The sequence below is a fragment of the Patagioenas fasciata genome, chromosome 18 (assembly GCF_037038585.1).
Source record: "Patagioenas fasciata isolate bPatFas1 chromosome 18, bPatFas1.hap1, whole genome shotgun sequence".
Classification (NCBI taxonomy): domain Eukaryota; kingdom Metazoa; phylum Chordata; class Aves; order Columbiformes; family Columbidae; genus Patagioenas; species Patagioenas fasciata.
Window position 1 is genome coordinate 708,888 of NC_092537.1, and position 23,659 is coordinate 732,546.

The window sequence follows — 23,659 nt, forward strand, 5'->3', positions numbered from 1 at the left end:
CAGTGCAGCCCCGGCCCTGCTGCCCCGTCTCCCACCGCACACCCTGAGCCCGGCCGGGTGTTTCTGCATCGCCCAGCACCGGTCACCGCACGCACGGAGCCGAGGTGGAGACAGAAGCAGACCCTTCACCTCATAGTCTCCACGTTCGGGTTGTCCTCCCCTCGAAAGAACTGGTTGCTGCGGTCAGTCCTCACCACGTCCTTATCTACTGTGAACTGCACGTTACGCCAGAACTCCTTCTGTTCATCTGGAGTCATCGAGAGCCTGGAAATCGAGCAGCAACAGGAGCACATTGCCAAGAGAGGACTATGATTGCCACAGGAACAAAAAGCCTTATTTCAGCCTGAGTTTGCAGAGAAAAGCTATTCCTGTACAGAATTTTCTCATCCCCTGAAAAACAGACCAGCAGGTCTGTCCGGAACAGCAGTTTTTCTGTCCAAGTGGATCACAAGGCGCCTCCTGGGCTGATGTGTTTTCTGTGATACACTGCCCTTCGGAAGCAGTTGGACTCCGCTCTCCATCGCCCCTTGAGGGTGCCACGCCAGGACCCTCCACGCTGATTCGTCTCCTAACTAATAATACTGCTGTCCCCTCCAGCGTGAATGGACCCACAACCAGCACACAACACACAGCTCTTGCAGTAGTAACTGCCTTGAATGAGAAATCCCATCTTCACCCCTATTTTTATATGCATATATATTTATAAAGCTATAAGATCCCATTTCCACCTTCAGTGTTCTAAGCCAAGCACGCTAAGCTGTAGCCTTGCGTATGAAATAAGCTTCCCCAAGAGGCACGGACAAACCTGTTTCAAGACGCCAAGTAAGACAGTATTTGAGCTCTATGGTACGAGCTGTGCCTCTTCCACCCCTTCAGCATCCCCCTCACCTCCCTGCTCCAACCAGCCCTCCGGGAAGGAGGCGCAGACCCGGCCATCGCCAGCGGGATCGCTGCCACGCCAGGCCTAGGGAGAGCTATGTCAGGCCTAAGGAGAGCTATGTCAGGCCTAAGGAGAGCTATGTCAGGCCTAAGGAGAGCTATGTCAGGCCTAAGGAGAGCTGGGCAGGCCTAAGGAGAGCTGGGCAGGGAGGACGAGGTCGCTCCGTTACCTTTTCTCCTGGATCTCAAAGTATTCTCTCCTCTTCCGCAGCCGCAGGGCCTCCCGCTCTTCCGAGGTGGACTCGTAGCTGTAGTAGCGCAGCAGAAAGGGCCACACCTCCCCGCGGATGGAAATATCAATCCCACCAAAGAAAATGGCCTGGAAGAAGGAGCAAAAGTTATGACTGGTGCAGTTTTAACATTCCCAAAACAGCAACAAGAAGCTGCCCGCTACTATGCTTTGGTGGCTTTGCAGTTCTCTCCTGACAAGTGACGCCTTGATTCAAGCTCCTGCAATTTGCACATGTTTAGAGGGAAAGTGCTGGCCTTCTATTCCCAGACCAGACACAAATCGGGCTCATTTCAATGTCAATAACCCCCCCTGGAGAGGCTCTATGATTAACGTGTCGTTCTCATGTCACGGCTTAATCCCCAATCTTGGCGACACCGCATTTCACTGCAAACTTCTCTCCCAGGACCTGCACCCAGTGCTCCCCCGCAAGCCCCGCATTATTTCATACCGCACTCGCCGTTTCTCTTTCTTTGATTTGCTCACACTGCATTTTGCAGACACATCTAGCACTGGGGTTTACTAATTGCAGCGGGCAGCAGAAGCCGGACGGCTCGTCCTCCTCGGGCAGGGAGATGCTCAAGCGTGGCAGCCCCCCCAGCCGAGCGCTCTACGCCCGTCCGTACCCTCCCAAAGGCCCGGTTGTTGCCCCCAGGATGAAAGCGAACTCCCGCAGCCCGCTGGGCTCAGAGGGCAGGAGCGCCGGCCATGGGCAGGTGGTGCTCTCACCTTCTGCAGCTTGTACTCCTCCTCCACCTGGCCGCTGTGGTTCAGGTGCCGCAGCCAGCCCGCCACGTCCAGCCGCTTGTGCGCGTTCTCCTCCGGGTGGGTTTCCGAGGACGGCAGCTTGGGGCGGCGGATGGAGAACTGCATACACGTTTTCTCATCGGCGAGCTGCTGAACAGGGGAGAACACACCAAACGCTGGAGGCAGCGGCTGGAGACGGCAGCAGAGTGTGAAACGCAGCAATCTGCAGAGCACGGAAACCGTTCTGCGTGCTTCGCGTGGGATTAAGCACCGAGGTGCTGCACTTGGGGAGGGGATTTTCTAATTCCGACCATTACAATAGCAAGAGTGATTAGAATAATTAAAAATCTGAGTACCACAAAACAGCTTCATCTTAAAAAAAAAAGGTTTCGATTCCTCCCCCAGTCTTATCCCTGACCTGAAACTGAATTAATGCTGCTTACAGCAAAACTTCACCCTGCCAGGAATGCCTGCAATAAATTACATATGATTGGCCGTATACAAAGGGATTGCTGTTAGGCGAGCAGGGAACCGCGCTGCCAGGCTCTCTAAGGGCACTCATGATCCCAGTGCAAGACTGCAGCTGACATTTAATTTAAAAATCAAAGGTTGTTCAATGCAAAAAGTGAGCCCATGCGACCATAATAAGAAAAGCAGCAGGGGGCTCTGTGGGAAGGATGGAAATTTAAAAATCACTGTTTCTAATAAGCACATACAGTATCTTAAACAGATAATTAAAGAGCTCTTATCACATTTGTATGTAGATTGAACAAAATATGGCAAGATGCCTTGTCAAAACATTTTCCGGTTCAGCGTGTTACGCTTCACAAAATGGACGAAAGGCTCTGACAGGGTTTCAGACCCACGGCCGCGGATCTCCCAGCCTGGAGCACACGCTGACCCGGCCGGGGAGCGGAGCCACCCCCCGGCCAGGCTTCCGGGCCATCCTCCCGCGCACCGCACGGCAGACCGGGAACGGACCAGCAGAACAAAGCACCAGAGACCTCGTGTCCGACTCGCGGTTGTGTCCCACGCGACACCAACGCAGCGCAGCCTTCTGCCTGACGTGGAGACACGAACTCCCCGCTCCACTTCCCCAACACGCTTCCCTGGCTGAAAACATTCGGTGCGTGAAACGTCGCTGGAAAACCCCTTTGCCGCGCGGAGCGTGCGCGGGTACCTGGTCCTTGAGGTGCGTCTCCGTGCAGTACTTCCACTGCTGGAACACCTCGGACAGTTTGTCCAGGCCGCCGTGGTGAAAATGGAAGATCTTGTACTGGCTCTCCCGGCTCGCGATGACCAGCTGGCCGCAGGTGCACGCCTCGTCGCTGCGGACAAACCAGCGGGACAGCCTGCTGTCACTGCCAGGACAGCGAGGGCCGGCGGGGGGCACTGATGCGGGAGAGGGGAGAGGCCAATTGCAAAGACGTGCAGCACCAAGCTACCCCCTAGAACAGGGCACAGCAGTCATTTTACAGTTCTGGGACTTATGGGTACCTTCCAGCTTGAGATATTCTATGAGTCTATGCCATGGCCACACTTTCCCCAAGCTCCACAGCCTGCAGAAACCACCTGCCCCAGAGCCCCGCACACGCTGGCCCAGGGCACACACAGGTGTCACACACCACAATACGTCACCTAAAGAAGAGGCGAAGGGATCTCATTTGTCCCAGGTCCACTCTGAAGACACCACAGACCTGCTCGAGGGCGAAGACCCTCTGCTGCTCGTCCCACCTGGTGCCGTGCGTGGGCGCGCGGTTCTCCGGGAGCGCGGCGCCGGTGTCCAGGCTGGAGGCGGAGCTGGTGGAGCAGGTCAGGCCATTGTCACACGAGTCCCTGCAGACGAGAGCGTGGAGAAAGCAGGGCCGCACGTCAGCCGGAGAACGCCGCAGCGACCGCAACAACCGCGTTCAAAACCCTTTGTCAGAGCTCCGAAACTGGAATTCAGCGCAGGCCTAAGGAGTCAACTGACAGCCCAGATGAGAGACTAAATTGTTTTATTGAAATGAATTCCCTACTGTCCCAACGAATTATCCTGATTTTTGGTCTGTTGCTAAATCACACACAGAACCGGGGAGAGCAAAAACCATTGCTCAAAATGCTGACTTTTGTGAAGGCCAAATGAAGCAGCGCAACGTGGGAAGAGCGCGGGCGGCCCCGAGGAGCGGCTGGTTCGGGCCCCTGGCGCGGGACCCTGCAAACCGTGATGCGTCCGGGACCGGCGACCCCTTGGGATGGAAACGGACGGGCCATTGAAGAGCATGGCTGCAGGAGCACTGGGGCCAGACAGGCAGCTCCAGCAGCTGGGATAGAAATGGACGGGCCATTGAAGAGCACGGCTGCAGGAACACTGGGGCCACGCACGGCTGCAGGAGCACCGGGGCCAGACAGGCAGCTCCAGCAGCTCCAGCACTTCCAAAGGAACAGACTTCTCGTCCCGCAGCTCCAGCAGCCTCCTCAGCTGCTCCGCGCCGGCCGGGACAGCGAGCGCGTTCACAGAGCTGCACGGGCTGCGGACTCACCTGCCAAATTCCCTTGGGACCAGCAAGATCCAAAGATATTTCCCCTGAACCCGAGTTTCCCATTATGCAAGTGGACCTGACCAGGACTCACGTGTATGAACTTCAGACAAATGGTTTCCGCTTGCAAACTCAAAACTTCGGAGAGGTGAGGAGTGGGAATTACACGAGCTCTTTAACCCACTGCAAAGTGGAGAAGGTGAACCCCAGCGTTTTCCAGCACGCTCGGAGCTCAGCGCACCCCAGATAGTGATCTTTAAGAGTAAACTGAGTTTAGACTAAAACCCACATGCCTGCCACCAGCCCTGATCCCAAAAGAAAAATATCACTGCTTCAAGAATTAAGTGAATCTGAAACTGTGACCCCTTGATTCTTAAAAAGGCCAATACATGCGAACAATCTCAGCGCAAGCTCTGAATGGGTTCCGCTGTGAAATCAGCGTTTGCAAAACAAGGCAAGTAGCAGGTATAAAGACAGCCCCCTGCAATGCCACTTTATGCAATGTTTTCTAATCCGCTTATCTAACAATGTAGGCACTGAACGCTGAAAATCACACACTCAGCATGCATCTGCAGCACAGCACATCAGTATGCTCCCCGAGCCCCCCGCGCAGGGACCAGCCTTACTTGCAGCATCTCCCCGCGGCGCAGGTCACTGCATTCCAATGGACAGGTCTCCGGGCATCCCAGTTAGTTGTGGGTTAAACTTTTAACCGAGCCTCTGTGAGCCGCCCAGTTCAACTGTAGGACTCAAAACCCTGGTGCCCACACACATGGGAAATAGATCCCCAGGCCCCCTCCTCCAGTTCTGCAGTGTTGTGTAAACGAGACCAGGCTGGTTTACTTTCAGCTAGAAGTGTGGCTTCACCACTCTGCTCATGAAGTTCTGCTGCTCCAGTTTTTGGAAAGGCAGTATTAAAGCCAAGCTCACATTCAAGCCATCTGGCGAGGTCTCCAGCGGTGCCGTGGCGATGTCGGTGCGTGAGTGGGAATCGCACAGCACACCGGACCCACAGCGCAACCACAGCAGCGCTGCTGGGGAAGGCACCGGGACACCGCAGTCCCAAGAGCAGCTACACAGCGTCACCTGCATCTCGTGAGGCTCTCCATTAAAATCGTACTGGCCTTTGTGAAAGATCAAGCGTCACTTTCTAATGAAGATACAGAATATAACAGTTTCTAAAACATTCAGTATCTCATGTTAATGCAGAAGTAAGAGGAGTCCCAGCACAAGACACTTGCGCTGGACTGCTTGCCATAGGTGGCCGGTATTTATGGAGCAACACTTCACAACAGCCACGGCTGGTTACACAGGACTTTCCTGGAAGAGATGACTCAGACCAGCTCAGAGACCGAGCGGAGGCAACCGCTTCTCTCAGACTCGTGTAGGGATGGACTGGTCGGTGCAAGGATGGACTGGTCGGTGTGACGGGCTGGCTGTGGGGCCGCTGTCCCGCGGCTCCGTGGCACAGAGCCCAACGCACTCGCTCCTCGGGAGCACCATCCCAACGGCCCGAGAACCATCCCAAGTGCCCAAGCACCATCCCAAGTGCCCAAGCACCATCCCAAGGGCCCGAGCACCATCCCAAGTGCCCAAGCACCATCCCAAGGGCCCGAGCACCATCCCAAGGGCCCGAGCACGGCCCAAAGGTGCTGCCAGCACTCTGTTTTCTGGAGATGCTTCTCCAAGACCAATGTTTGCCGTTCACATCTAGGCAGTGAGGAAAAGCTTGCGCACGCAGGCAGCCTGCGCGGAGCGAGCCGAAGCAAAGCGTGTAAGCGGATTTACCCGCTCTGGACAGCGAAAAGCAGCGAGGGCCAGCACGGTGCCTGCGAGCGAGCAGCCCCGGGAAGTTCCAGTGCTTCCATTGGGGTAGAAGATGGAATCTGAAAGAGACAAGGCATTTCCACACACCTACGGCACAAAGAGAGCCAAACCCAGGTATTGTTTCTGCTTGAGAGCCAGGGCAGAGACCTGCACCAATTACACGGGAAGATTATTTCAGCAACCAAAACCCAATAAATCATTTTACGACATGACGTGACAAATGTGACTGTAAGAGGGAAAGGGCAGTGGCAGGAACCCGAGCAGCCAGTGGTGCCCAGAGCGCCCCGGCCGACCCCGGCCCCACGCGCCAGAGACTCCCCCGCTCCCAGCAGCTGCTCCTGCGCGCGCCTCGCGGAGCATCATTTACGGACAATAAGTATCATCATAATGTATGAGCATCCATGTAATGGGAATTACATGCCCCTTTTCCTCCCCAGGGGCTGGCGTTCCTCTGCTCCACGGCTGTTCCCCACGGGCACTGACCTTCTGGGTCCCGCGTCTTTCCAGCAAGGGGAAACAGCTCATGGCGGCATCAGCTGCCTAACGTCTGACAGACAGCTTCAAATAAATAACCCACCAGTACGAGTTCAAAGCTACCCCGAAATGCCTAAAAATGTAGGGTAGTGACTGTACAAAGTGAGGCGACATCGGGCGGCCCCAACGCAAATCTATTGTTGTGACAAAAAAGTGTCCTTGACAACATCCATACAGACATCACGAATGGTGGAACACGCTGACTTCAGTAACGTATAAAAGATGCGCAGAAGAAAACAGATTGGTAATTTGGGATTTTAAAAAGCGCTGAAATATTTCTGGTTGTTCCGAGCGGCGCTGCAGGGAACAGAGGGACAGAGGGACAGAGGGACAGAAGGACAGAGGGACAGAGGGACAGAGGGACAGAGGGACAGAAGGACAGAGGGACAGAGGGACAGAGGGACAGAGGGACAGAAGGACAGAAGGACAGAGGGACAGAGGGACAGAGGGACAGAAGGACAGAGGGACAGAGGGACAGAGGGACAGAGGGACAGAAGGACAGAGGGACAGAGGGACAGAGGGACAGAGGGACACTCGCGGGCCGGCACCGGCTTCCCGGGTGACAGGAAGCGCTGCGGTCGCACCAGCTCCTCCCGTCTGACCAGCACAGACCAGTCACCGCGGGGAGAATCACCTTAAATTCACCCTTCGGCTGAAAATATTTGGAACTTGAAGTTCCTTTGCTGCAGAGAACCCCAAAAGAAGCACCTTACACCGACCTTGGTGAACAGGGACGAAGGGGTTGGGTGGTCTGGATGAAAGCCGAACCAGAATCTGTGACATGAAATGCGAAACATCCTCGTGTGGAAGCGAATCCACGCGTCTGCAAACACGCTTGGAAACCAATCCAACAATCCTTGCCATTCGTAAGGAAAGCCTGTGAAAAACTGCCCAGGACGTCACAGTGCAAAGTACACGGATGTCAGCGTGGACTTTCCAAAAGCTCGTTCCACAGGCTTTCCATTGATCTGTTTGCTTTCGAAACATAAATTTCCCCACGTTGAACTGCACTAAATGCTGTTTAGCGGCTAATTAACTTTCTGTGCTGAAAACCTCCTGTAATTGCACTTGTTTCACCTTTTCGAGCCCGTGTCCTCCGGGGAGCCGGAGCTGTCCTGCGGCATTTGTTCTGCTCATTTCTGCCTCGCGGGCACCGTCCGTCCTGACACCAGGCTGCCAGTCACGGCTCCGGGGTCACTGGAGACCAAATTAGGAGCACTCTGCCTCTGACAAACTTGCTTTGCTTAGCTCGCCGTAAAGGGAAAATAAATGCTTATGAGAAATAATTGTACCCTTTCATGCTCGGCGCCAGGAAGCAGATCCAACAGTGTATTATTGTTAGTCACCCTTCTTATTGTTAATGTTATTAACGATATGCAAAGAACGAGCTGTTTACACCTCCGGAGTGCTGGGATCCCTCCCTGCACAGGACAGGAGCAGCAGGGCTGTGGTTACCGGCAGCGCTCCTGTGTCCGCCCTCCGACCTTGGGCTGCACCAGCAAGTTCACGGTCAGGGACGGGGCCCTGAACCCTCGGCGGCTCCGCGAACACAAGCCTGGCAAATAAAACAGTCGAACACAACGGAACGAGGGACTCCAGGAAACCCGATTATGCAGCTTTGCATTCTGATAGGCATAATTGGTTTGTCCTTGAGAAATAAAGATCAAAACGATTTGCTGCGCTTTAGAGGCTCCGGCGATCCGCAGCACCCTGCCCGCCCTGCCGAGCTCAGGCAGCACCGGGCTCCAGCGTCCCGGATCCCGCAGGAAAAGTTCATTCCTCCGGGTCCTTGTGGCCCAAGAGATCTGAGCCAGCAAGAGGGGGCGTTAGGAAAACAGCCCCGCTCACCTTCAAAGGGTCCCCCAACTGCTGTGAACTAAACCAAAGGAAAGCAAAATAAACCGAGAATACTTGAGGCAATTATTTTGAATGTAAATGGGAAGGGGAAAAAAATCAGAAGTTTGCAGTGAATTAATGCGCGTGTTGATCTGTTTTACCCAGCCCAAGCCTGGATGGGACACCCCCAGTTAAGGCCCAGCGACGTGTTTTTCGGGGATGGAGCTGCAGGCAGGTGGGGGCTGTGTGGGTCAGACCCCAGCCAGGCTTTTGCTGGCACTTCGTGTCGCGGGGGGCAGCGGGGGCAGAATGAGCTGTTCGATGTTATGAATCAAACACACTGAGCTCCCGAGAAGCCAAACACAACAAATCGTTTAGAGCGCAGTGCACGCTGCTCAATGATGCAAACGTTACCTTCGTTTTAAGGAAGGAAAATATTCCAAAAGCTGAATGGCAGATTTTTGCAGGCCATACAGAGAAGGGGCACTTCATGCCCAGGCTTCAGCTCATTAATAAATCAATCGAAATGCAACACTTAGAGAAAAAAATTCCTTAGATGGAAAAAGTGATTTCTCAGCAAAGCTTGGAAAAGAATGTTTGCTTTTCAGCCGATTCCAGGCTGGAAAAGGGGACCTTTCTTACCACTGTTTATTTTATATTTCAAATCAACGGATTATTTTGCCTTTTTCTTTCAGTGCTATCCATGCAAAAATAAAATTCTAGACTAATTATGCTAATTACAATCAAGCCTTCAAAACCCCGGTCGCTTGAAACCCCTGAAGATTACCTTTGTTCTTATATTCTTGGCTCTCAGCAATGAATTGGGAATTTCAGGGGGACTTTTTACTGACAGCCCAAGCGAACCGAGCCCCGGGCCGGCGCTGCCGCTGCCCCAGCGCCGGCAGAGCCACCGCGGCCCCCGGGAATGTCGCTGTGCCACAAGACAATGCGCGGCTCCCGGGGGAGCGCTCGCTCCCAGTGGCGGAGGAGAGGGAGAGCAGAGCTGCCTCAGAGTGGGTTTCAGAGTTATTGTAAATGCTTAATGCTGTTAGAATTGCAAGCACCGAGCCAAAACGACAGGGACTATGCAGATTTATTTGTATATACTGTAGCACTTCGAGAGGGGACTTGCTCTTTATTTTGATCCGGTTAATGCAATTCTTCCCTCACAAAGCTGTGGATACCTGCCAGCCACCATTTATCTCCACTCTTCATTAGGATTTCTGGGCGTTACAACCGTATAAATAAGTAACAGAAGAAAGGCAAGAATATCCTGGGGAAAAGCGCTTTATTGCGCGGGCTCCCAGGGAACGCGGGCACGGGCGGGTCGGACCCGCTCCCGCCACCGGACCCCGCACCTCCGGCAGTTAAGCCGGGCTCTAACACCAGCGTCTGACCCGCGCCCAGCGGAGCCCCGCGCTCCCCCAGAAATTCTGTCTTTCTCTAGGACGAGCCCAGGCTGTAATTCTCTGTAAGTAATTCAGTTTCGTGGCAATGACACCAGCGGAGGGCACCGGGACAGAGCCCCCCCGCCCGGCCGCACTGCGGCACTGCCCCGGGGCAACGCGCTCCGCGGGGCGGCTCTGCCGGGGGGCGGCGGGCCGGGGGCGGCTCTGCCGGGGGCGGCGGGCCGGGGGCGGCTCTGCCGGGGGGCGGCGGGCCGGGGGCGGGCAGGTCCAGCTCTGCCCGCTGCCCGAACGGGAGGGCGGGCGGGGGGACCCGGGGCGGCCCCGGGAGCGCGCGGCCCCGCCGCTGGGCACAGCCCGCCCCCTGGCGGCCGCGCCGCGCCTCCGCCCGCTCCCGCTCCGTCCCGGTTCCGCGGGAGTTCAGCGCTTCCCGCAGAGCCGGGGTTCCCCCCGCAGAGCCGGGGTTCCCCCCGCAGAGCCGGGGCTCCCCCCGCAGAGCCGGGGCTCCCCCGCCGCCATCCCCTCCTCGGGCATCACCCGCGCCCGGCCGCGCTGCTCCCCCGGGCTCCCGGCGCGGCGGCTCCGCCAGCTCCCCCGAGCTGTCACCGCGCTGCTCCTCAGAAACCTGGCAGCGAACCAGCGGAGGGAAAAAACAAACCTGCTGTAATTAACGTTCTTGCTGCTCAAATATTTATATAAAGCAAGATAGAGCCGTATGCCTCCGCAATCTCTTGGATCTGTCCAATCTTCTTGGCTTTGCAGCCGGTAACAACGTGAAGGGATGACACGGCAGCGCCGGCGGCAAACGCCCCGCGCCAGCTCCCTGGCACACCACGCCAAAGCGCTTCCTTGGATGGAGGTTACACTGACCCCACCGCTCCAAGAGAAGGGGGTAAATACTCTCCTTCTGCTGGAAGATGGTTTGGGGAGATGTTTTTTCCCGGGCACGGGTTTGGGGCCAATTGGAATCAGGTGCTTCCATGTCTTATATCATAAGTCATACTAGTTCAGGCAAGGCCCCGCAGAACTGGAGCCTGAACCACGGCGGGGCCCCCCATGCGCTCATCCCCAAGGCTGAAATCAGGCAAAGGAAGACAGCATGACACAAGATGCTGCAAGAAGTTACAGGAGATCTCAAAGTCTGTGACCAATTCCCCTGGTTCTAGGAATATAATCACTCCTGTTCCAACAGCAATGAATTCCCAGCCTCTTGATGATTCCAGAGCTCGTGCCAGATCACACTAATTTCAGCTCATTTCCCCCGTAATTTTGCCTCCTGTTTATCCTGCAGAGTTCTGAACGGCGCTGAGCCTTTCAGGTGAGCTGCCAAAACAACGTGATGCAACACGGGCCGCGCTGTCACAGCCGCTGCCGTCCCGCTGCGCCCCCGCTCCCGCCGGAGACGCTAATGGACTGATCAGCTCAACAACAGCATGTGCAACACACCTCTAAAAATTGCATCAGCCGCGACCCCAGCGGAGTTTTCCCTTGCGCTGTGTGCTTTGCCGGGACTGCAATAGTTCTGTTATGTGACCTCACGTCTGCTGGAGAACATGAGAACTGCACCATCCTTTAGCTCCATTATGAAATGTTTCATTATTTTTATTACTGGCTGCTAACATGATCACCTTCTTATTAAAGATGTTACCTGCTTATTAAAGATGTTTCCTTCTTGCACCGATCCCCGGGACCACCCTGGTCGCGTTGCTCCTGCCTGTCCCTTAAAGCAAGCGCGTCTGTTCCGTCCCCTGCGGGATCGTTCACGGCTCCAACCTCTGGCCAGATGTTGCCTCAAGCTCCACTCATATGATTCCACCACCGAGGCTTCTGGGTCCAAATTCTGACTGTACGGACCAACGTCCCAGGCTGAAGTTAGCGAAGGAACCAATGTCAGCTTCTATTTGTCCTCTTTGGCATTTTTGTATGGCGCTCGTCAGGTAACAGCGCTGCAGTTAATTATCGAAGTGAAAAGCCTTTAGCAGCCCCCCCAGCCACTGCCAGGGAAAGCTCCTGTTAACCTGGCACAGAATAAAACACCCCCAAACAAACCCCGCTTACAGAGCACTAAGTGCTTCCACAGCTGATGGGTATAGATCTGATGTCACGGTCAGTTAAAATAACTTCAGAAGCATCAGCTGAAAGACATTATATAGGTGTCAGATGCTATTTGGTTGCCAGCGGGTAACAAAAGGCTTTTAGTTTCACTTTACTGATGGGGAAAATGGAAGCGGAGTAATTTAGCAGGGCGGCAGCGAGCCAAAGCTGGGCTTAGAGTACAGTTGTCCTGAATTAGTGCCCTTCAGACCACAGGGCAAATGTCTCCTGACAGACAGCAAACAACAGTGACGGGCACAGAAAGAACAGAATGCGACAATTTCATTTCCAGTGTCCCTCCCTTCCTACAGAAACGCAGTCAGTGACAAAGCCACTATCGCCACAGATGCTCCCCACGTGGTTCCTCCCCGCAGGAACCAGCACTGTGAGCAGCAAGAGGTCCCTGAAGTTGACAAGGACACCAAACCCAGGAGAGCAAAGCCACCTTTCCATGAGAGACGAGCCGCGATGCAGAAGTGCCGGGCTGGTCTGAAAAGAGAAGCGAGAATGCGTGCGCTGGTGCGGGGCCACTCCCAGCGCTGAGCCATTGTGTGAACGGGCAAGCACGGATCGCCGCGTGGGATCTCCGGCAGCCTCGCAAAGGGGAACACCATAAAACAATGGATACATTTTTATTTCCTTATGTTCTACAAGATGAGCTGTTGACTTCAAATCACTGACTGGTTGTGCAACTCAGACGCTTCCAAGCCCGCCTGCCCCTCCTGCCCCCGGCCCGGCCACCTCCCGGGGATGCGCCACGAGGGGACGGCACCCGCGGCTCCCGGCCATAGGGGTGTTTTGGCAAGCAGCTTGCCGAGCCCCTGATCTCATTGATCTGAGTCTACACGTACATCCCCGTTCTTCCACATCGCCACTGTTTCCCGTTTCTGACCGTATTGAACCGCAAGGGCCGCACGCTGGCCGGGCCGGGACCCCCGCGACGCGCTGCTGCGGCTCCTGCGACAGCCGCGGGGAAGGCAGAGCCGGCTTCACAACGGCTCCCAGCGCAGAGGGAAATAACCAGAACCATTCGCTCCTCTCTGCAGGGAGCAGGCGCTGACCGGAGGGCAGGGAGGGAACAGAGCCCGAACAATCCGCCAGCAGCACAGACTTTGTTCACACTCCAGTTCTGGCTCAGATGGGAGCCAGCCAGCCCAAAAAAACCCCAAATGTTAAGAAATGAGGAAGCTGTTCTCATGCTTGTAGCGACTTCTGAAACAGCACCTCCCACCCCCAAATGCTGGGATGAACGCGGGAAATAAGAGAATGCTTTTGGACAAGACTTTTGCAAAGTATTCTATGCAAAACCTCTGACACACACAGTTTGTAAGATCCTGCAGATATCACGCGAGGAGGCTCGATGGGGAAGAACAAGTCGGCATAAGAAAATGGACGCAGTGGACAAAAGCCCTTCAAGGCTGAAGTCCCCAACAATGAAAGGTCTGTTTTATTAATCTGCTGCAAATTAGGAGCGCTGCACACTGTACGAGGCTCCTAGACTGGTGCCAGAGGAGTTAAAGAACAGCCTGCCAGGCCCAGGAGCTGCGCTCACAAAGCCAGGCCCAGGAGCAGTGCTCGCAAAGCCAGGCCCAGGAGCTGCGCTCACAAAGCCAGGCCCAGGAGCTGCGCTCACAAAGCCAGGCCCAGGAGCAGTGCTCGCAAAGCCAGGCCCAGGAGCAGTGCTCGCAAAGCCAGGCCCAGGAGCTGCGCTCACAAAGCCAGGCCCAGGAGCAGTGCTCGCAAAGCCAGGCCCAGCACAGCCAGGCCCAGGAGCAGTGCTCGCAAAGCCAGGCCCAGGAGCTGCGCTCGCAAAGCCAGGCCCAGCGCTGCTGGAGCTGCCGGGACCCCGAGCAAAGCCGGCAGAGGGCTCGCCTGAGTTGGGTTGCAGAACAGCAGGGAGACGCCGCAGGGATTCAGAAACAAGGTAGTGAAGATGCAACAAACGGCATTTCCTTCCTCCCCGACACCGTCAGCAGCTCAGAGCTAAGTGTTGTAAAACAGTTAAACCACAAAGCTGCTTGCCCACTTGCAGAGCCCCAAACACACTCGTTAGGAATGATGTTTCTATAATGAAAAGGCCTCTCTCAAGCGTTTTCAAGGTACGTTTCATTATATTTCTGTAGTTTCCAAAGCTGTCTACATTCCTATTAAAAGTTCTCAAAAAAGACTGTCAGACATCATATTTAGAGAGGTAAAAGGGACACAGTCAAACTGATGTTGAACGCAATCTGGAAACCAAAGGCCCATCCTGGGCACCCCACGGCAGCTGCGCAGTGTCCTTGTGCAACCAGAGCAGCAATGCAGCGGGACGGGACGGGACGGGACGGGATGGGACGGGACGGGACAGGATGGGACGGGACGGGACAGGATGGGACGGGACGGGACAGGATGGTCTCAGGCTCCCCCAGGCTGAACAAACCAAGGTACCTTAGCCACTCATACGGCTTCCTCTCCAAAGCCTTCACCGGCTCCGTAGCCCTCTTCTGGACACTGCTGCTCACAGTGCCACGGGGGGAACGTCTGTGGTGACAGTGGCTTTGCCGCGGGATGGGACGGGATGGAACAGCCACGCTGGCCTGGGCACGGGGCTGCCCAAAGCTCTGCCCATGCGGCCGCTGCAGAGCCTCTCCCGCCCCATCTCGGCTGAGCCCACCGCACTGAAATGTTTTAAAATATCCAGAGAGAGCTGAATCAATTCGAACACTTCTTTCATAAACCTTGCTCTTACTGGGATTCTCTGGGCTTGAGATGAGTCCATAAAAGAAGAAGTCAAATCACCTGAACTACCAAGCCCTACTGCAGTCTGTACATTGCTGACACGCACAAAGCACAACCAGTTTTTCCTAATGTCAGGCATAGTTTCAAAGCTGAGCCATATCCTTAAAACCAGCGCCATGGTGCTTGATGAACACAGCACACCCGTCCTGCCCCCTGGGAGCGAGGGACCCAGTGCATGGAGCAGAAAGCCAGGAACACCGCGAATCCACGGGGGAGCGACGCAGGTGCCTGGTCACCATCGCTCCGCCAAGGTGCCCTCCTTCCCCAGGCACTGCCATTGACATTGGTACACCGGCGCTGACTAAATCTCCAGGTTGGACACGCAACCATTAATATTTCTGTGTTTTAAGTGGGACCCCGCTCTGAGCGCCAGCAAAACGAGCTGATCCAAGCAGACTTCACATCACCAGGTGGCTGGCAGAGGGGCACCCGCGGCTCGGGGAAGCCAGACACGCTTTGATGTGGCTCTCCACAAGAAGTAACTCGCACAGCTCCTCAACGGAGCCGATGAAACCAACCAGGGACCTTTTCAGTTTAGTCATGCTGCTTCCAGGGCTCACAACAGCTCACCTGGAAGACTAAATGCAACAGGTCTGGGGCCAGGGTTCACTGAGCAGAAGCAGGACTGGCCAGCAGACAATTTCCTGTAAGTTACACAGGTGTCTGAAGCAAGACAGGATTTTCAGCTCAATGCCACTGTGATGCTTCCCAATTTCCTTGAGCATCTCCAAGTTCAGCAACCAGCAGCCCCAGTTATTCACCCAGTGACTAGAGCAGAGGCTGCACTCACCTGCCTTCGTTATCCAGAAACACGGAGCTGCTGCTCTTCCCGAGGGCTTCGCTAATGGGGGAGAGGCAGAAGGGGGAAGAGAAGGCATCGGAATCGGAGTCCAGGGTGCTGTCCCTGCTCACGTCGTCGGCAGACAGCTCCAGGGAGCCCTCGTCCTCCCCCGGCGCCGGCCTGCAGTCCAGACCGTCCTGCGGCCCCTCCGCCGACAGCTCCGACCTGATCTGCTCCTCCTGAGAGCTGATTGTCGAGAGGATCCCTGAGTCGCTGCGGGCGGGCTGGGGGGAGCGCCGGGGGCCGTCTGCCGCAGGGCAGCCCTGGGACAGCTTCTCCCCTTCCCAAGAGGGCAAGCTAACGTCGGCCGCATCCTTCACGGGCTGCGACGCGGCCAGGATGTCCCGTCCCTTCTGCTCGGGGGGGGAGGGCTGGCGGCCGACGCCGAAGCCCTGAGCGTGGCGGCCGCGTTTGCGGGGAGCTTTGCGCACCGGGGAGCTCTCGGGGGTGACGTAGCGCAGCGCCTCTTCATCCTGGCGCTGAATGCGGGAGTTCGGCACCCAGGCCAGGATGAGCGTGGTTCCGAGCAGCTCGTCCTTCTCCATGTACAAGCACAAGTAGCCTTCGGGAGAGCAAAGGAGCAAGCGGTTACGACACATTGATTCTTAGGAGGCTGCATGAGCCTGAAACTTGCCCTTCCCCGTCTCGCTCCGCTTCGCCACCACTGCACATGGGCAAAACAAACACTCTCATTTACCAGGAGAGGATTCTGCAAAATGAATTGTGGAGTGCTCAGCATCATTCAGTATTTATCAACAATTTCAAGCCTGCAGATGGCTTTTGAATAGCGTAAAACTGCCTCTGGCCTAAGCGGACACAGAAAGGACATGCAAATACTTCAGCTTCCTCAATGGATTACTAACCAGGAGTAAATTCTGAAATATGCTGCCACATGAAAAACTCGTATTGCTTGTTAGTTAAACAATTTCAAGTGCCAGCTAAACATTTCTTTCTCAAGAATATTCACCTTAGTGCAGCTAAAGGGCTGCAATTCTCCTACAAAGGCAAGAGAAAAGAAAGTGGTGCACACACACGGAGGGAAGCGTGGGTCAGCGTCCACAGAACAGAGTTTTGTGAAGCCGCGGCAGTGGCCACAGCTCTTTGATGAAAACATGAAAGAGCGCAGTAACGGACGAGAATAAAGGGACAGGGCAGTATTTATCTTCATTTACTCCAGCGCACGCAACCATAATCAGGTTTTCTCTCTTTTCCCTTTACCAACAGTGGTTGAGGCCACTCTAGCAATGGCAGTTACACGATGACACTTGGCTCTCCTGAACAATACACATATTGGAAAGAGCAACGGAAGTTCATGTTCTCAAACAACAAACGTCCATCTCCTGGCAATACAAAGGGACTTAGCTACACCAGAAGAGAAATATCATCCATTTTCCCACTAAAAGCAGAGCTGATGGATCAGTTTGGGCAGTTTTCCTTAGTCCCGCCCTCCACCGGCACCTCTTCCTTCTTTAGAGCCCAAGTGTAGAACCTGATCCAAACGCACAGCCCAGCAGGGAGACAAGGAGCGAGCGGGGTCACCTGGATGGTGCTCGCCGGCGGCCGGCGGCAGCGCGGGGGGGTGGACGCACACATTGTTCTTGGAGTAGAGGATCTCCCCGCCCAGCGCGGGGGGCGAGCTGCCGCCGGGGGCCAAGGTCAGCAGGTCGGAAGCTTTGGAAGAGGCGCGTCGGAGGAGTCGCCCCAGAGACATCGCCGAGGAAGCGTGTCCATTATCCGCCAGCTTTCATCAGGAGCCACGGCCAGGAGAGCTGCCAAGCAGGAGGAAAGGGCAGTGTTAGAAGAGCACTAGGGCACCGCACGGGCCCTCCCCAGCTGGGGAGGAAGAGCTCTCCCAGCAGCTGCCGCATGCACCCTGCGGCTCCAGCGAGAGCCTCCACACGCTCCGGATCCGTAACGGCACCTCTACCTTTTAGAGACGCTGAAGTACAGGATCCCAGGACATTTTTCTCTGCAATAAGGAAATACAAAGGCAGCAAAACCCCCGCATTTTAATAGTAGCTGTGGGGAGGAAACAGAAAAGTAATGCTTGTCACTGAAATTGCCCATTAAGGGAATAGCTCAGCGATGCCGAGCTGCCTGATGTATCGCTGTCCTGGGATGTCAAAGAGCCAGAGCGGAGCCGGGAGGATTCCTTCGGCACAGAAAACTGCTGAGACCGCGACATTAAACAAGGGGCTGCTGCTTCATCCACAGTAACCGCTGATCTTCAAAAAAAACCCATGGATAAAACCAAGTTTGTCTCGTGCTTACCAATTTTGCTGTGCATTGGAGGCTTTGGGGTTACGGTTATGTTTTGTTTTCAAGCACTGATGGTTAAATAGAGCTTTTCAAAGGTAAGCGGCAAGCACGCCCCGTTCAGCAGAGCGGGCAGACTGCAACAGCAGCGGATCGCACGCCGGCTCCAGCAAACCCTTCACCTCCCGACAGGCGACCGCGGGGTCCGGCCCCCCACTGCACAGCGGGTAAGCCGAGTCCCCAGGCGCGCTCCGCAGCGGGGCTGTCGGGAGGAGCGGGTCCGGGGGGTCACCCGAGCTACGAACGGCTGAGCAGGCAGCGCAGGGAGAGGCGTTGATGTGCTGGAGCCGCCGGTGGGTCTGGCACAAAGCGATCCCAGCGAGAGCCCAGCGCACCCCAGGCGCTACCCGCGCTGCCCCGCCGGGCAGCGGACCAAGCACGGCAGCTCCTGTTCTGCCAAAAGCACACGAGGGCAGGACACATCTCCTTTTGTTCCTCCGTATTTACGCGCCCTCGCTTGCCGTGAGCAGGCCGGCCTGACCTGGCACGCACCACGCGCCACCGCCGTGCGGGGTCGGGGACAGCACGGAGGGACCAGCACAGCGTGCTGCTCGTGCCCATCCGCGCACGGCGGGGCAGGAGCCGAGCGGCACGCAGACGGGCCCTGACTCGTCCTGCAGGGGCACCGCGCGCAGGAAACACCGAGAGGCCTAAGCCAGCATCGATAAACGGCGGAGAGCTCCCATTTCTTCAAACAGTTTAGCGGTATCTCCAGGCAGAGGGCAGACGGAAAGCAGCGCCTCCCAAGAGCGGAGTGAATCCTGCTGTCCTGCTTCTGACAGATTCGTACATACCCAGGACTGCAAACGAGACTGCCAAGGAGCTGACAGAGCCTTCATTAAAGGACAAGCTATTGGTTTAACTGGCAATCGCTAGATTTGCCAGCTTGAATCACAGCACAAGCAGTTTCTGTGTTTCAGTCTGTGCTGGAGCTCCATGGAGAGGCCTCGGCGCTGCTATGGGCTGTGCCCAACAAGGCTTTAGGGTAAGGGAATTCCTCTGCAAGCCCTTCGCGCCCAGGTCTCCTTCCAGCACCAAACACAACACCCATCTTCACATCTCAGCCCCCAAAAACAAACACCAAGGGAGCCATAAGCTCATTCCTGTCTGGATCATCAAAAGCCCGGTACCGTTTCAGGCTCTGGGTGACATCTTGGAGAAAACCAGATTTAAAGAGCAAGTCACCTTTCCTCTCATTGCACCCCGCAAGAACACAGCGAACTCCGCTGCGATTCCTCCTCCCCGTCACCAAGTTCCAGCGCCGCGTTTCACCGCGGCGCTGAGGGAGCGCGAAGCGGTGACGTGGAGCCACCTCTACGGCAGCAGAGCCCCTGGGCCCCGGCACACAGAGGGACCCCAGCATGCACAGGCTGCTCAGCCGTGCCCGGGGCTGCCGCGACCAACACCAGGTGGGGATGGCCGGGCTGCGGCAGCTTTTCCTCAGAGCTCTAAAACCCTGAACCTGCACATGCAAAGGGGGACGGTGGCACCGAGTGGCTGGGATTGCTTCCTCAGCCAACACCAGCGAGCTTTCCCTGCCGAGGACAGCGGACGGGACGCGCGTATTGAACAGGACCCGGCGTGCCGTCCCACCGCAGCTCCGCGGGCTCTCGGGAGCGCGGGCGAGGTGCGGGACTTCTCTGCCAACAGAGGCAGCGTTTAATTAGCTTTTACCTAGCACAGAAAGAACAAAGCAACAGGTCACACATCAAAAGCTGCTCCCTGGAAAGCAGGAGGAATTTAAAGGGAAGTGTCACTTTGATGGTGCAGAACAGCGGCTGCCCCCGTGCCGCGCAGGCGGACGGCGCTGCAGGGACGCACGCGTGGAACAGCCAGGAGAGGAGGTGAAGAACGCCACGTCCTGCCAGCACAGAAACGCGGGCTGTTGCATTTGTCTTGCGGAAGAGCTACGCGTCAGAAATCAGGGTTCGCTACAACGCAGCAAACAGCCAAATATACTGCAATATATAAAAGCCATCGGCAAGCCTCAAATGGATTTCACTGCTACCACGGGCTGGGGAATTCTGTGTAGCTTTGCCTGCAGCATTGAAGAACAGATGCAAGTCACTGGACAGTTTCAGGGAGAGGACAAGAGCGACCTGGGGAAAGGAAAGAGATCGCCGAGACAAAGTCTTCACACGTGTGAATCGCCACTGGCAAGGGAAGGAAGAGCTCCTGCGCGGGACCGGAGCAGCAGCAGCGCCATGGGCCGAGGGAGGACCAGCCGGGTCAGTCCTTCAGCAGCAGGTACCGGAACAGGCTCCGGAGGGGCCGTTGGCATCGCCGGCGGTTCAGCGGCTGCAGAAACAGGCAGCCAGGCCCAGCTGGGAGCAGACGACGGACTGGAGCTCTGAGGGTCATCCAGCCTGCTCATACCAGCCAAACCCCCGAAATGCAGCTTGTGAGTGTGCCACTCCTTCCCAGAGAGAGGAGTCCGTGCAACGCAAACCAGTGAATAACAGAAGGAGCAGGTCTGCAGGGTTTGCTCTGTTCCCAGCCCTTTTCTGAGCAGTCCTGGTTGCCAGGACATGGAGGCATCGCTGCTGCCCCCTGCGTGGGCTCCGGAGGGCAGGCAGAACCATCCCACAACCAAGGCAGGGTTAAATCAGCACCATTCAAAAACCCCTGTGTTTTTCATATTAATTTTCTATTTATCCCCTGATCTGAAGGGCTTCTTTTCAACGCAGCAGAGACAACCCAGCTCTCCAGAAGCTGAAGCACTGAATTAGCTGATAAGCTCTCAGTGAGTGCCAGTATTTATTAAGCACACATACATTTTCTTCTCTCACACATCAACTGTCGCCACTGAAAGTCTCTGCCACAGCTACCGGGTGTGTTCGTGCAGCCCTGGCTGCTCTCCAGTCGATGCCAGCGCTTCTCAGCTACACGAGGCTCAGGACCGCGCTGGGAGCCAACTCCTGCGCTCACCCCGGAGCCTCCTCGCGGAACCCGGCCAGTTCCAGCCAGCGGCATCTCAAACAACCCCGGCTGCTCGCTTCCCTTCCAAACGCCCGTCCCCTTCTCACCAACCCGTAAACAACTGAATCCTGTTTGGCTTGGCAGATCGCGCCCTCACCTTGGCAGGCGCTGCTGGACCAAATGGCGCTGCCTCCGGTGGCACAGATCCCCGTGTTCTGCGGGAGGGAGCCCAGGCCCGGGCACACACAGGCACCGGGGCGGGCTGTGAACACACAGGGCAACGAGGCATCTCTCAGAGCAGCTGAGCCCACAGAGGCGTCCGACAGCTTTGGGGAGGGCTGCAGGGGACAAGTGACACCACAGAGCACAGTGCCCGGCAGTGTGGCTTGGGGCTCCAGGGGAAAGTTTGCTGTGCAAGAGTTTAACCGCTTTACAAAGAAAATAAGCAAAGCTACAGGGCTCTTGGTGCGAAACATGAGACCTATGGCACGTCTAGGCACAGAGGAGAAACAAGAGCTGTCAAACATCGGCACCAAATTTAAGCATGAAACGCCTTAAGTATGAAAAAAGCAACAGACTTTTTTTCTATTTTGCTGTTAATGACTCAAATCTGATTTTACATATTCCCAGAGTCACAGCACTGGGGAGGTCTGGACACTGCAGGAGCCCCCGTGTCCTCCTTCCCTTGGGAAGAGCAAATGCCGGGTTTGCGGCGCTGGGAGCTCCAGCACGGGGACGCAGAGCGATGGGGACAGAGAACAGGAGCCGGGGACATGGGACACGCAGCTCTTCCAGTCCTCTGGTGGGATCTGCTGTGCCCCCCCAGCTGGTCACTCACTCGACCTACACTCCTCTGGGTACACGTGAGAAACCTGGTGACAGCCTTTCGTGTCACAGCACCTCTGCGTTAGGGGGAAAATAAAAAGCGCTTTCAAAACTACCAACTATTAGCTGGAGGTGTCGAGGATGAAGTAGCCAAACCAAGGAAGAGAGAGTTTACCGTGGGGAGCCATTCTCAAGTCCTCCGATTTCATGGGGAGAATTCTGTAGGTCACCAAAAGCCTTTCATCGCTGACCCACCCGCGTGGCAGCGGCACAGGAACCAGGAGCCACCGCGATGCTGAAACCCCAGCACCCGCACAGCTCCAGCTCCAGCTGGGGAACACACTTCACCCAGACGCATCTCAGCTGAGAAGGTAAAAAAGGGACAGCAGACTAAATACTGCAGGTTTGTGCCTCGGAGATAAAAAGGGCAGTGAAATGCTGCTCCCGGCCACACCTGCTTAGGCAGGAAAAGCAAACAAAACGCTTCCCACCCCTCAGCACTAAAAGTCACATCGCAGCACACGCTTTAGTGCCGAGAATTTGTCTGTGCCATATGTCGCTCCATCCCAAGATTACACATCATTTCACGTTACCGAACCGCAGTGCTCGTGCGGTAGGCAACGCTTTCACGGCTTCACTTCCAGCGTGCGGTAGCTGTGGCCTGATAACGCTCACGGTACCAGATCCCCAAATAGCAGCAGTTAAAAAATCCCAGGAGCCTGGTTTCACAGCTGAACTGATGAACTAACAGCAAAGCCTTTTCCGAACACAACAGATATCACATTACTTCCTATTTAGAGTAGCGACCAAGAACATAATACCTTTGCAAAACAAGCTACCAGTCCAAGAGCAGAAAGCACGGGTGGCCCTCGGAGGGGAAGACACGGAGTTATTTTACAGTGTCAGCAACACAGCGAGCAATACATCAACGCAGAGCCCTGCCCGGAGCGCCCCAAGGCCATACATCAAATAATCGCCAAGGATCCCCACCATCCATCTTCACGTCTCCGCTCACAACACAACTCGGCAAACTCCGAGGTAGATATTGGGGTAATTTGAGAAACCACCTTCCCCAAAGTGAGGAAAATCCTGAAATACCCCACGCGGTACCCAGAGCAGCAGAGCACGGAGTTTCAGAATTACTCCTCCGAGCCGGTCCCGCACCGACCGCCCGGGGCTCCGAGGGCACCGGCAGCGCCGCGCCCGCCCCCGGCCCCTCCGGGCAACGCGGGCGGGAGGGAAGACAAAGAGCGGGATACAAACATGGACGCGGCACCGGGGACCTCGGCCCCGAACCCGTGTGACAGTCACGCGGGTGACGGGCAACCGGCCCGTGGATCCGGGTGGGCTGGGGGAGCCGCTGCCGCCCACCGCAGCCCCGAGCACGGCCCCGGCCCGGCCGCACGGAGCCGGCGGTACCGCTCAACGCGCCCCACGCGGCCCCGCCGCTTTTACCGGCAACGACGAGCCCGGGGAAACTTCTGGCGGCTCCCGCGGCTGGACGGCCCGGCCCAGCCCCGGGCGGGACACGAACCGGTGACCTCCGCACCCCCACCGGGCCCTGCGCGGGACCGCCGCTCCGCTCCGCCCCGCCCCGCCTAGGGGCGTGTCCGTCCGGAGGACCCGCCCACCCCGCCCGCGTGACCCGGGGGAGCCCGGCAACCTCCTCAGGCGGGGCTGCCTCCGCGAAGGACGGGCAAAGAGGGGTTCCCCCAACACACCGTGCCCCGCCCGGCTCCCGCCGCCGGTACCTGCTGCCCAGCACCGGGGCCATGGCGGCCGGGACGCCGCGAGCCTCGCGGCGGGCTGAGGTAGAGTGGCCCGAGGTAGCGCGGCCCGAGCCGGCCCC

General features: G+C 56.5%; 1 protein-coding gene across 6 annotated transcripts in view; it reads right to left on the reverse strand.

Moving 5' to 3' along the window:
• The window catches only part of TBC1D16 (TBC1 domain family member 16), a 28,273-nt gene extending 4,635 nt beyond the window's left edge, over positions 1 to 23,638 (reverse strand). For 3 of the 6 annotated variants that reach the window (XM_065852620.2, XM_071816312.1, XM_071816314.1), the window contains exons 1-8: positions 23,266 to 23,411; positions 17,290 to 17,519; positions 15,700 to 16,312; positions 3,554 to 3,751; positions 3,096 to 3,243; positions 1,898 to 2,065; positions 1,110 to 1,258; positions 130 to 264 (exon numbers count right to left, since the gene is read on the reverse strand). In XM_065852620.2, coding sequence (XP_065708692.1) covers positions 130 to 264; positions 1,110 to 1,258; positions 1,898 to 2,065; positions 3,096 to 3,243; positions 3,554 to 3,751; positions 15,700 to 16,312; positions 17,290 to 17,461 — 1,583 coding nt within the window. In that variant the 5' untranslated portion in view covers positions 17,462 to 17,519; positions 23,266 to 23,411. Of the gene's footprint in view, positions 1 to 129; positions 265 to 1,109; positions 1,259 to 1,897; positions 2,066 to 3,095; positions 3,244 to 3,553; positions 3,752 to 15,699; positions 16,313 to 16,717; positions 17,263 to 17,289; positions 17,520 to 23,265; positions 23,412 to 23,561 lie in introns of those variants that run through there. The other 3 variants (XM_071816310.1, XM_065852623.2, XM_071816311.1) reach the window with 3 other exon arrangements.
• Between the last annotated feature and the right edge of the window lie 21 nt (positions 23,639 to 23,659).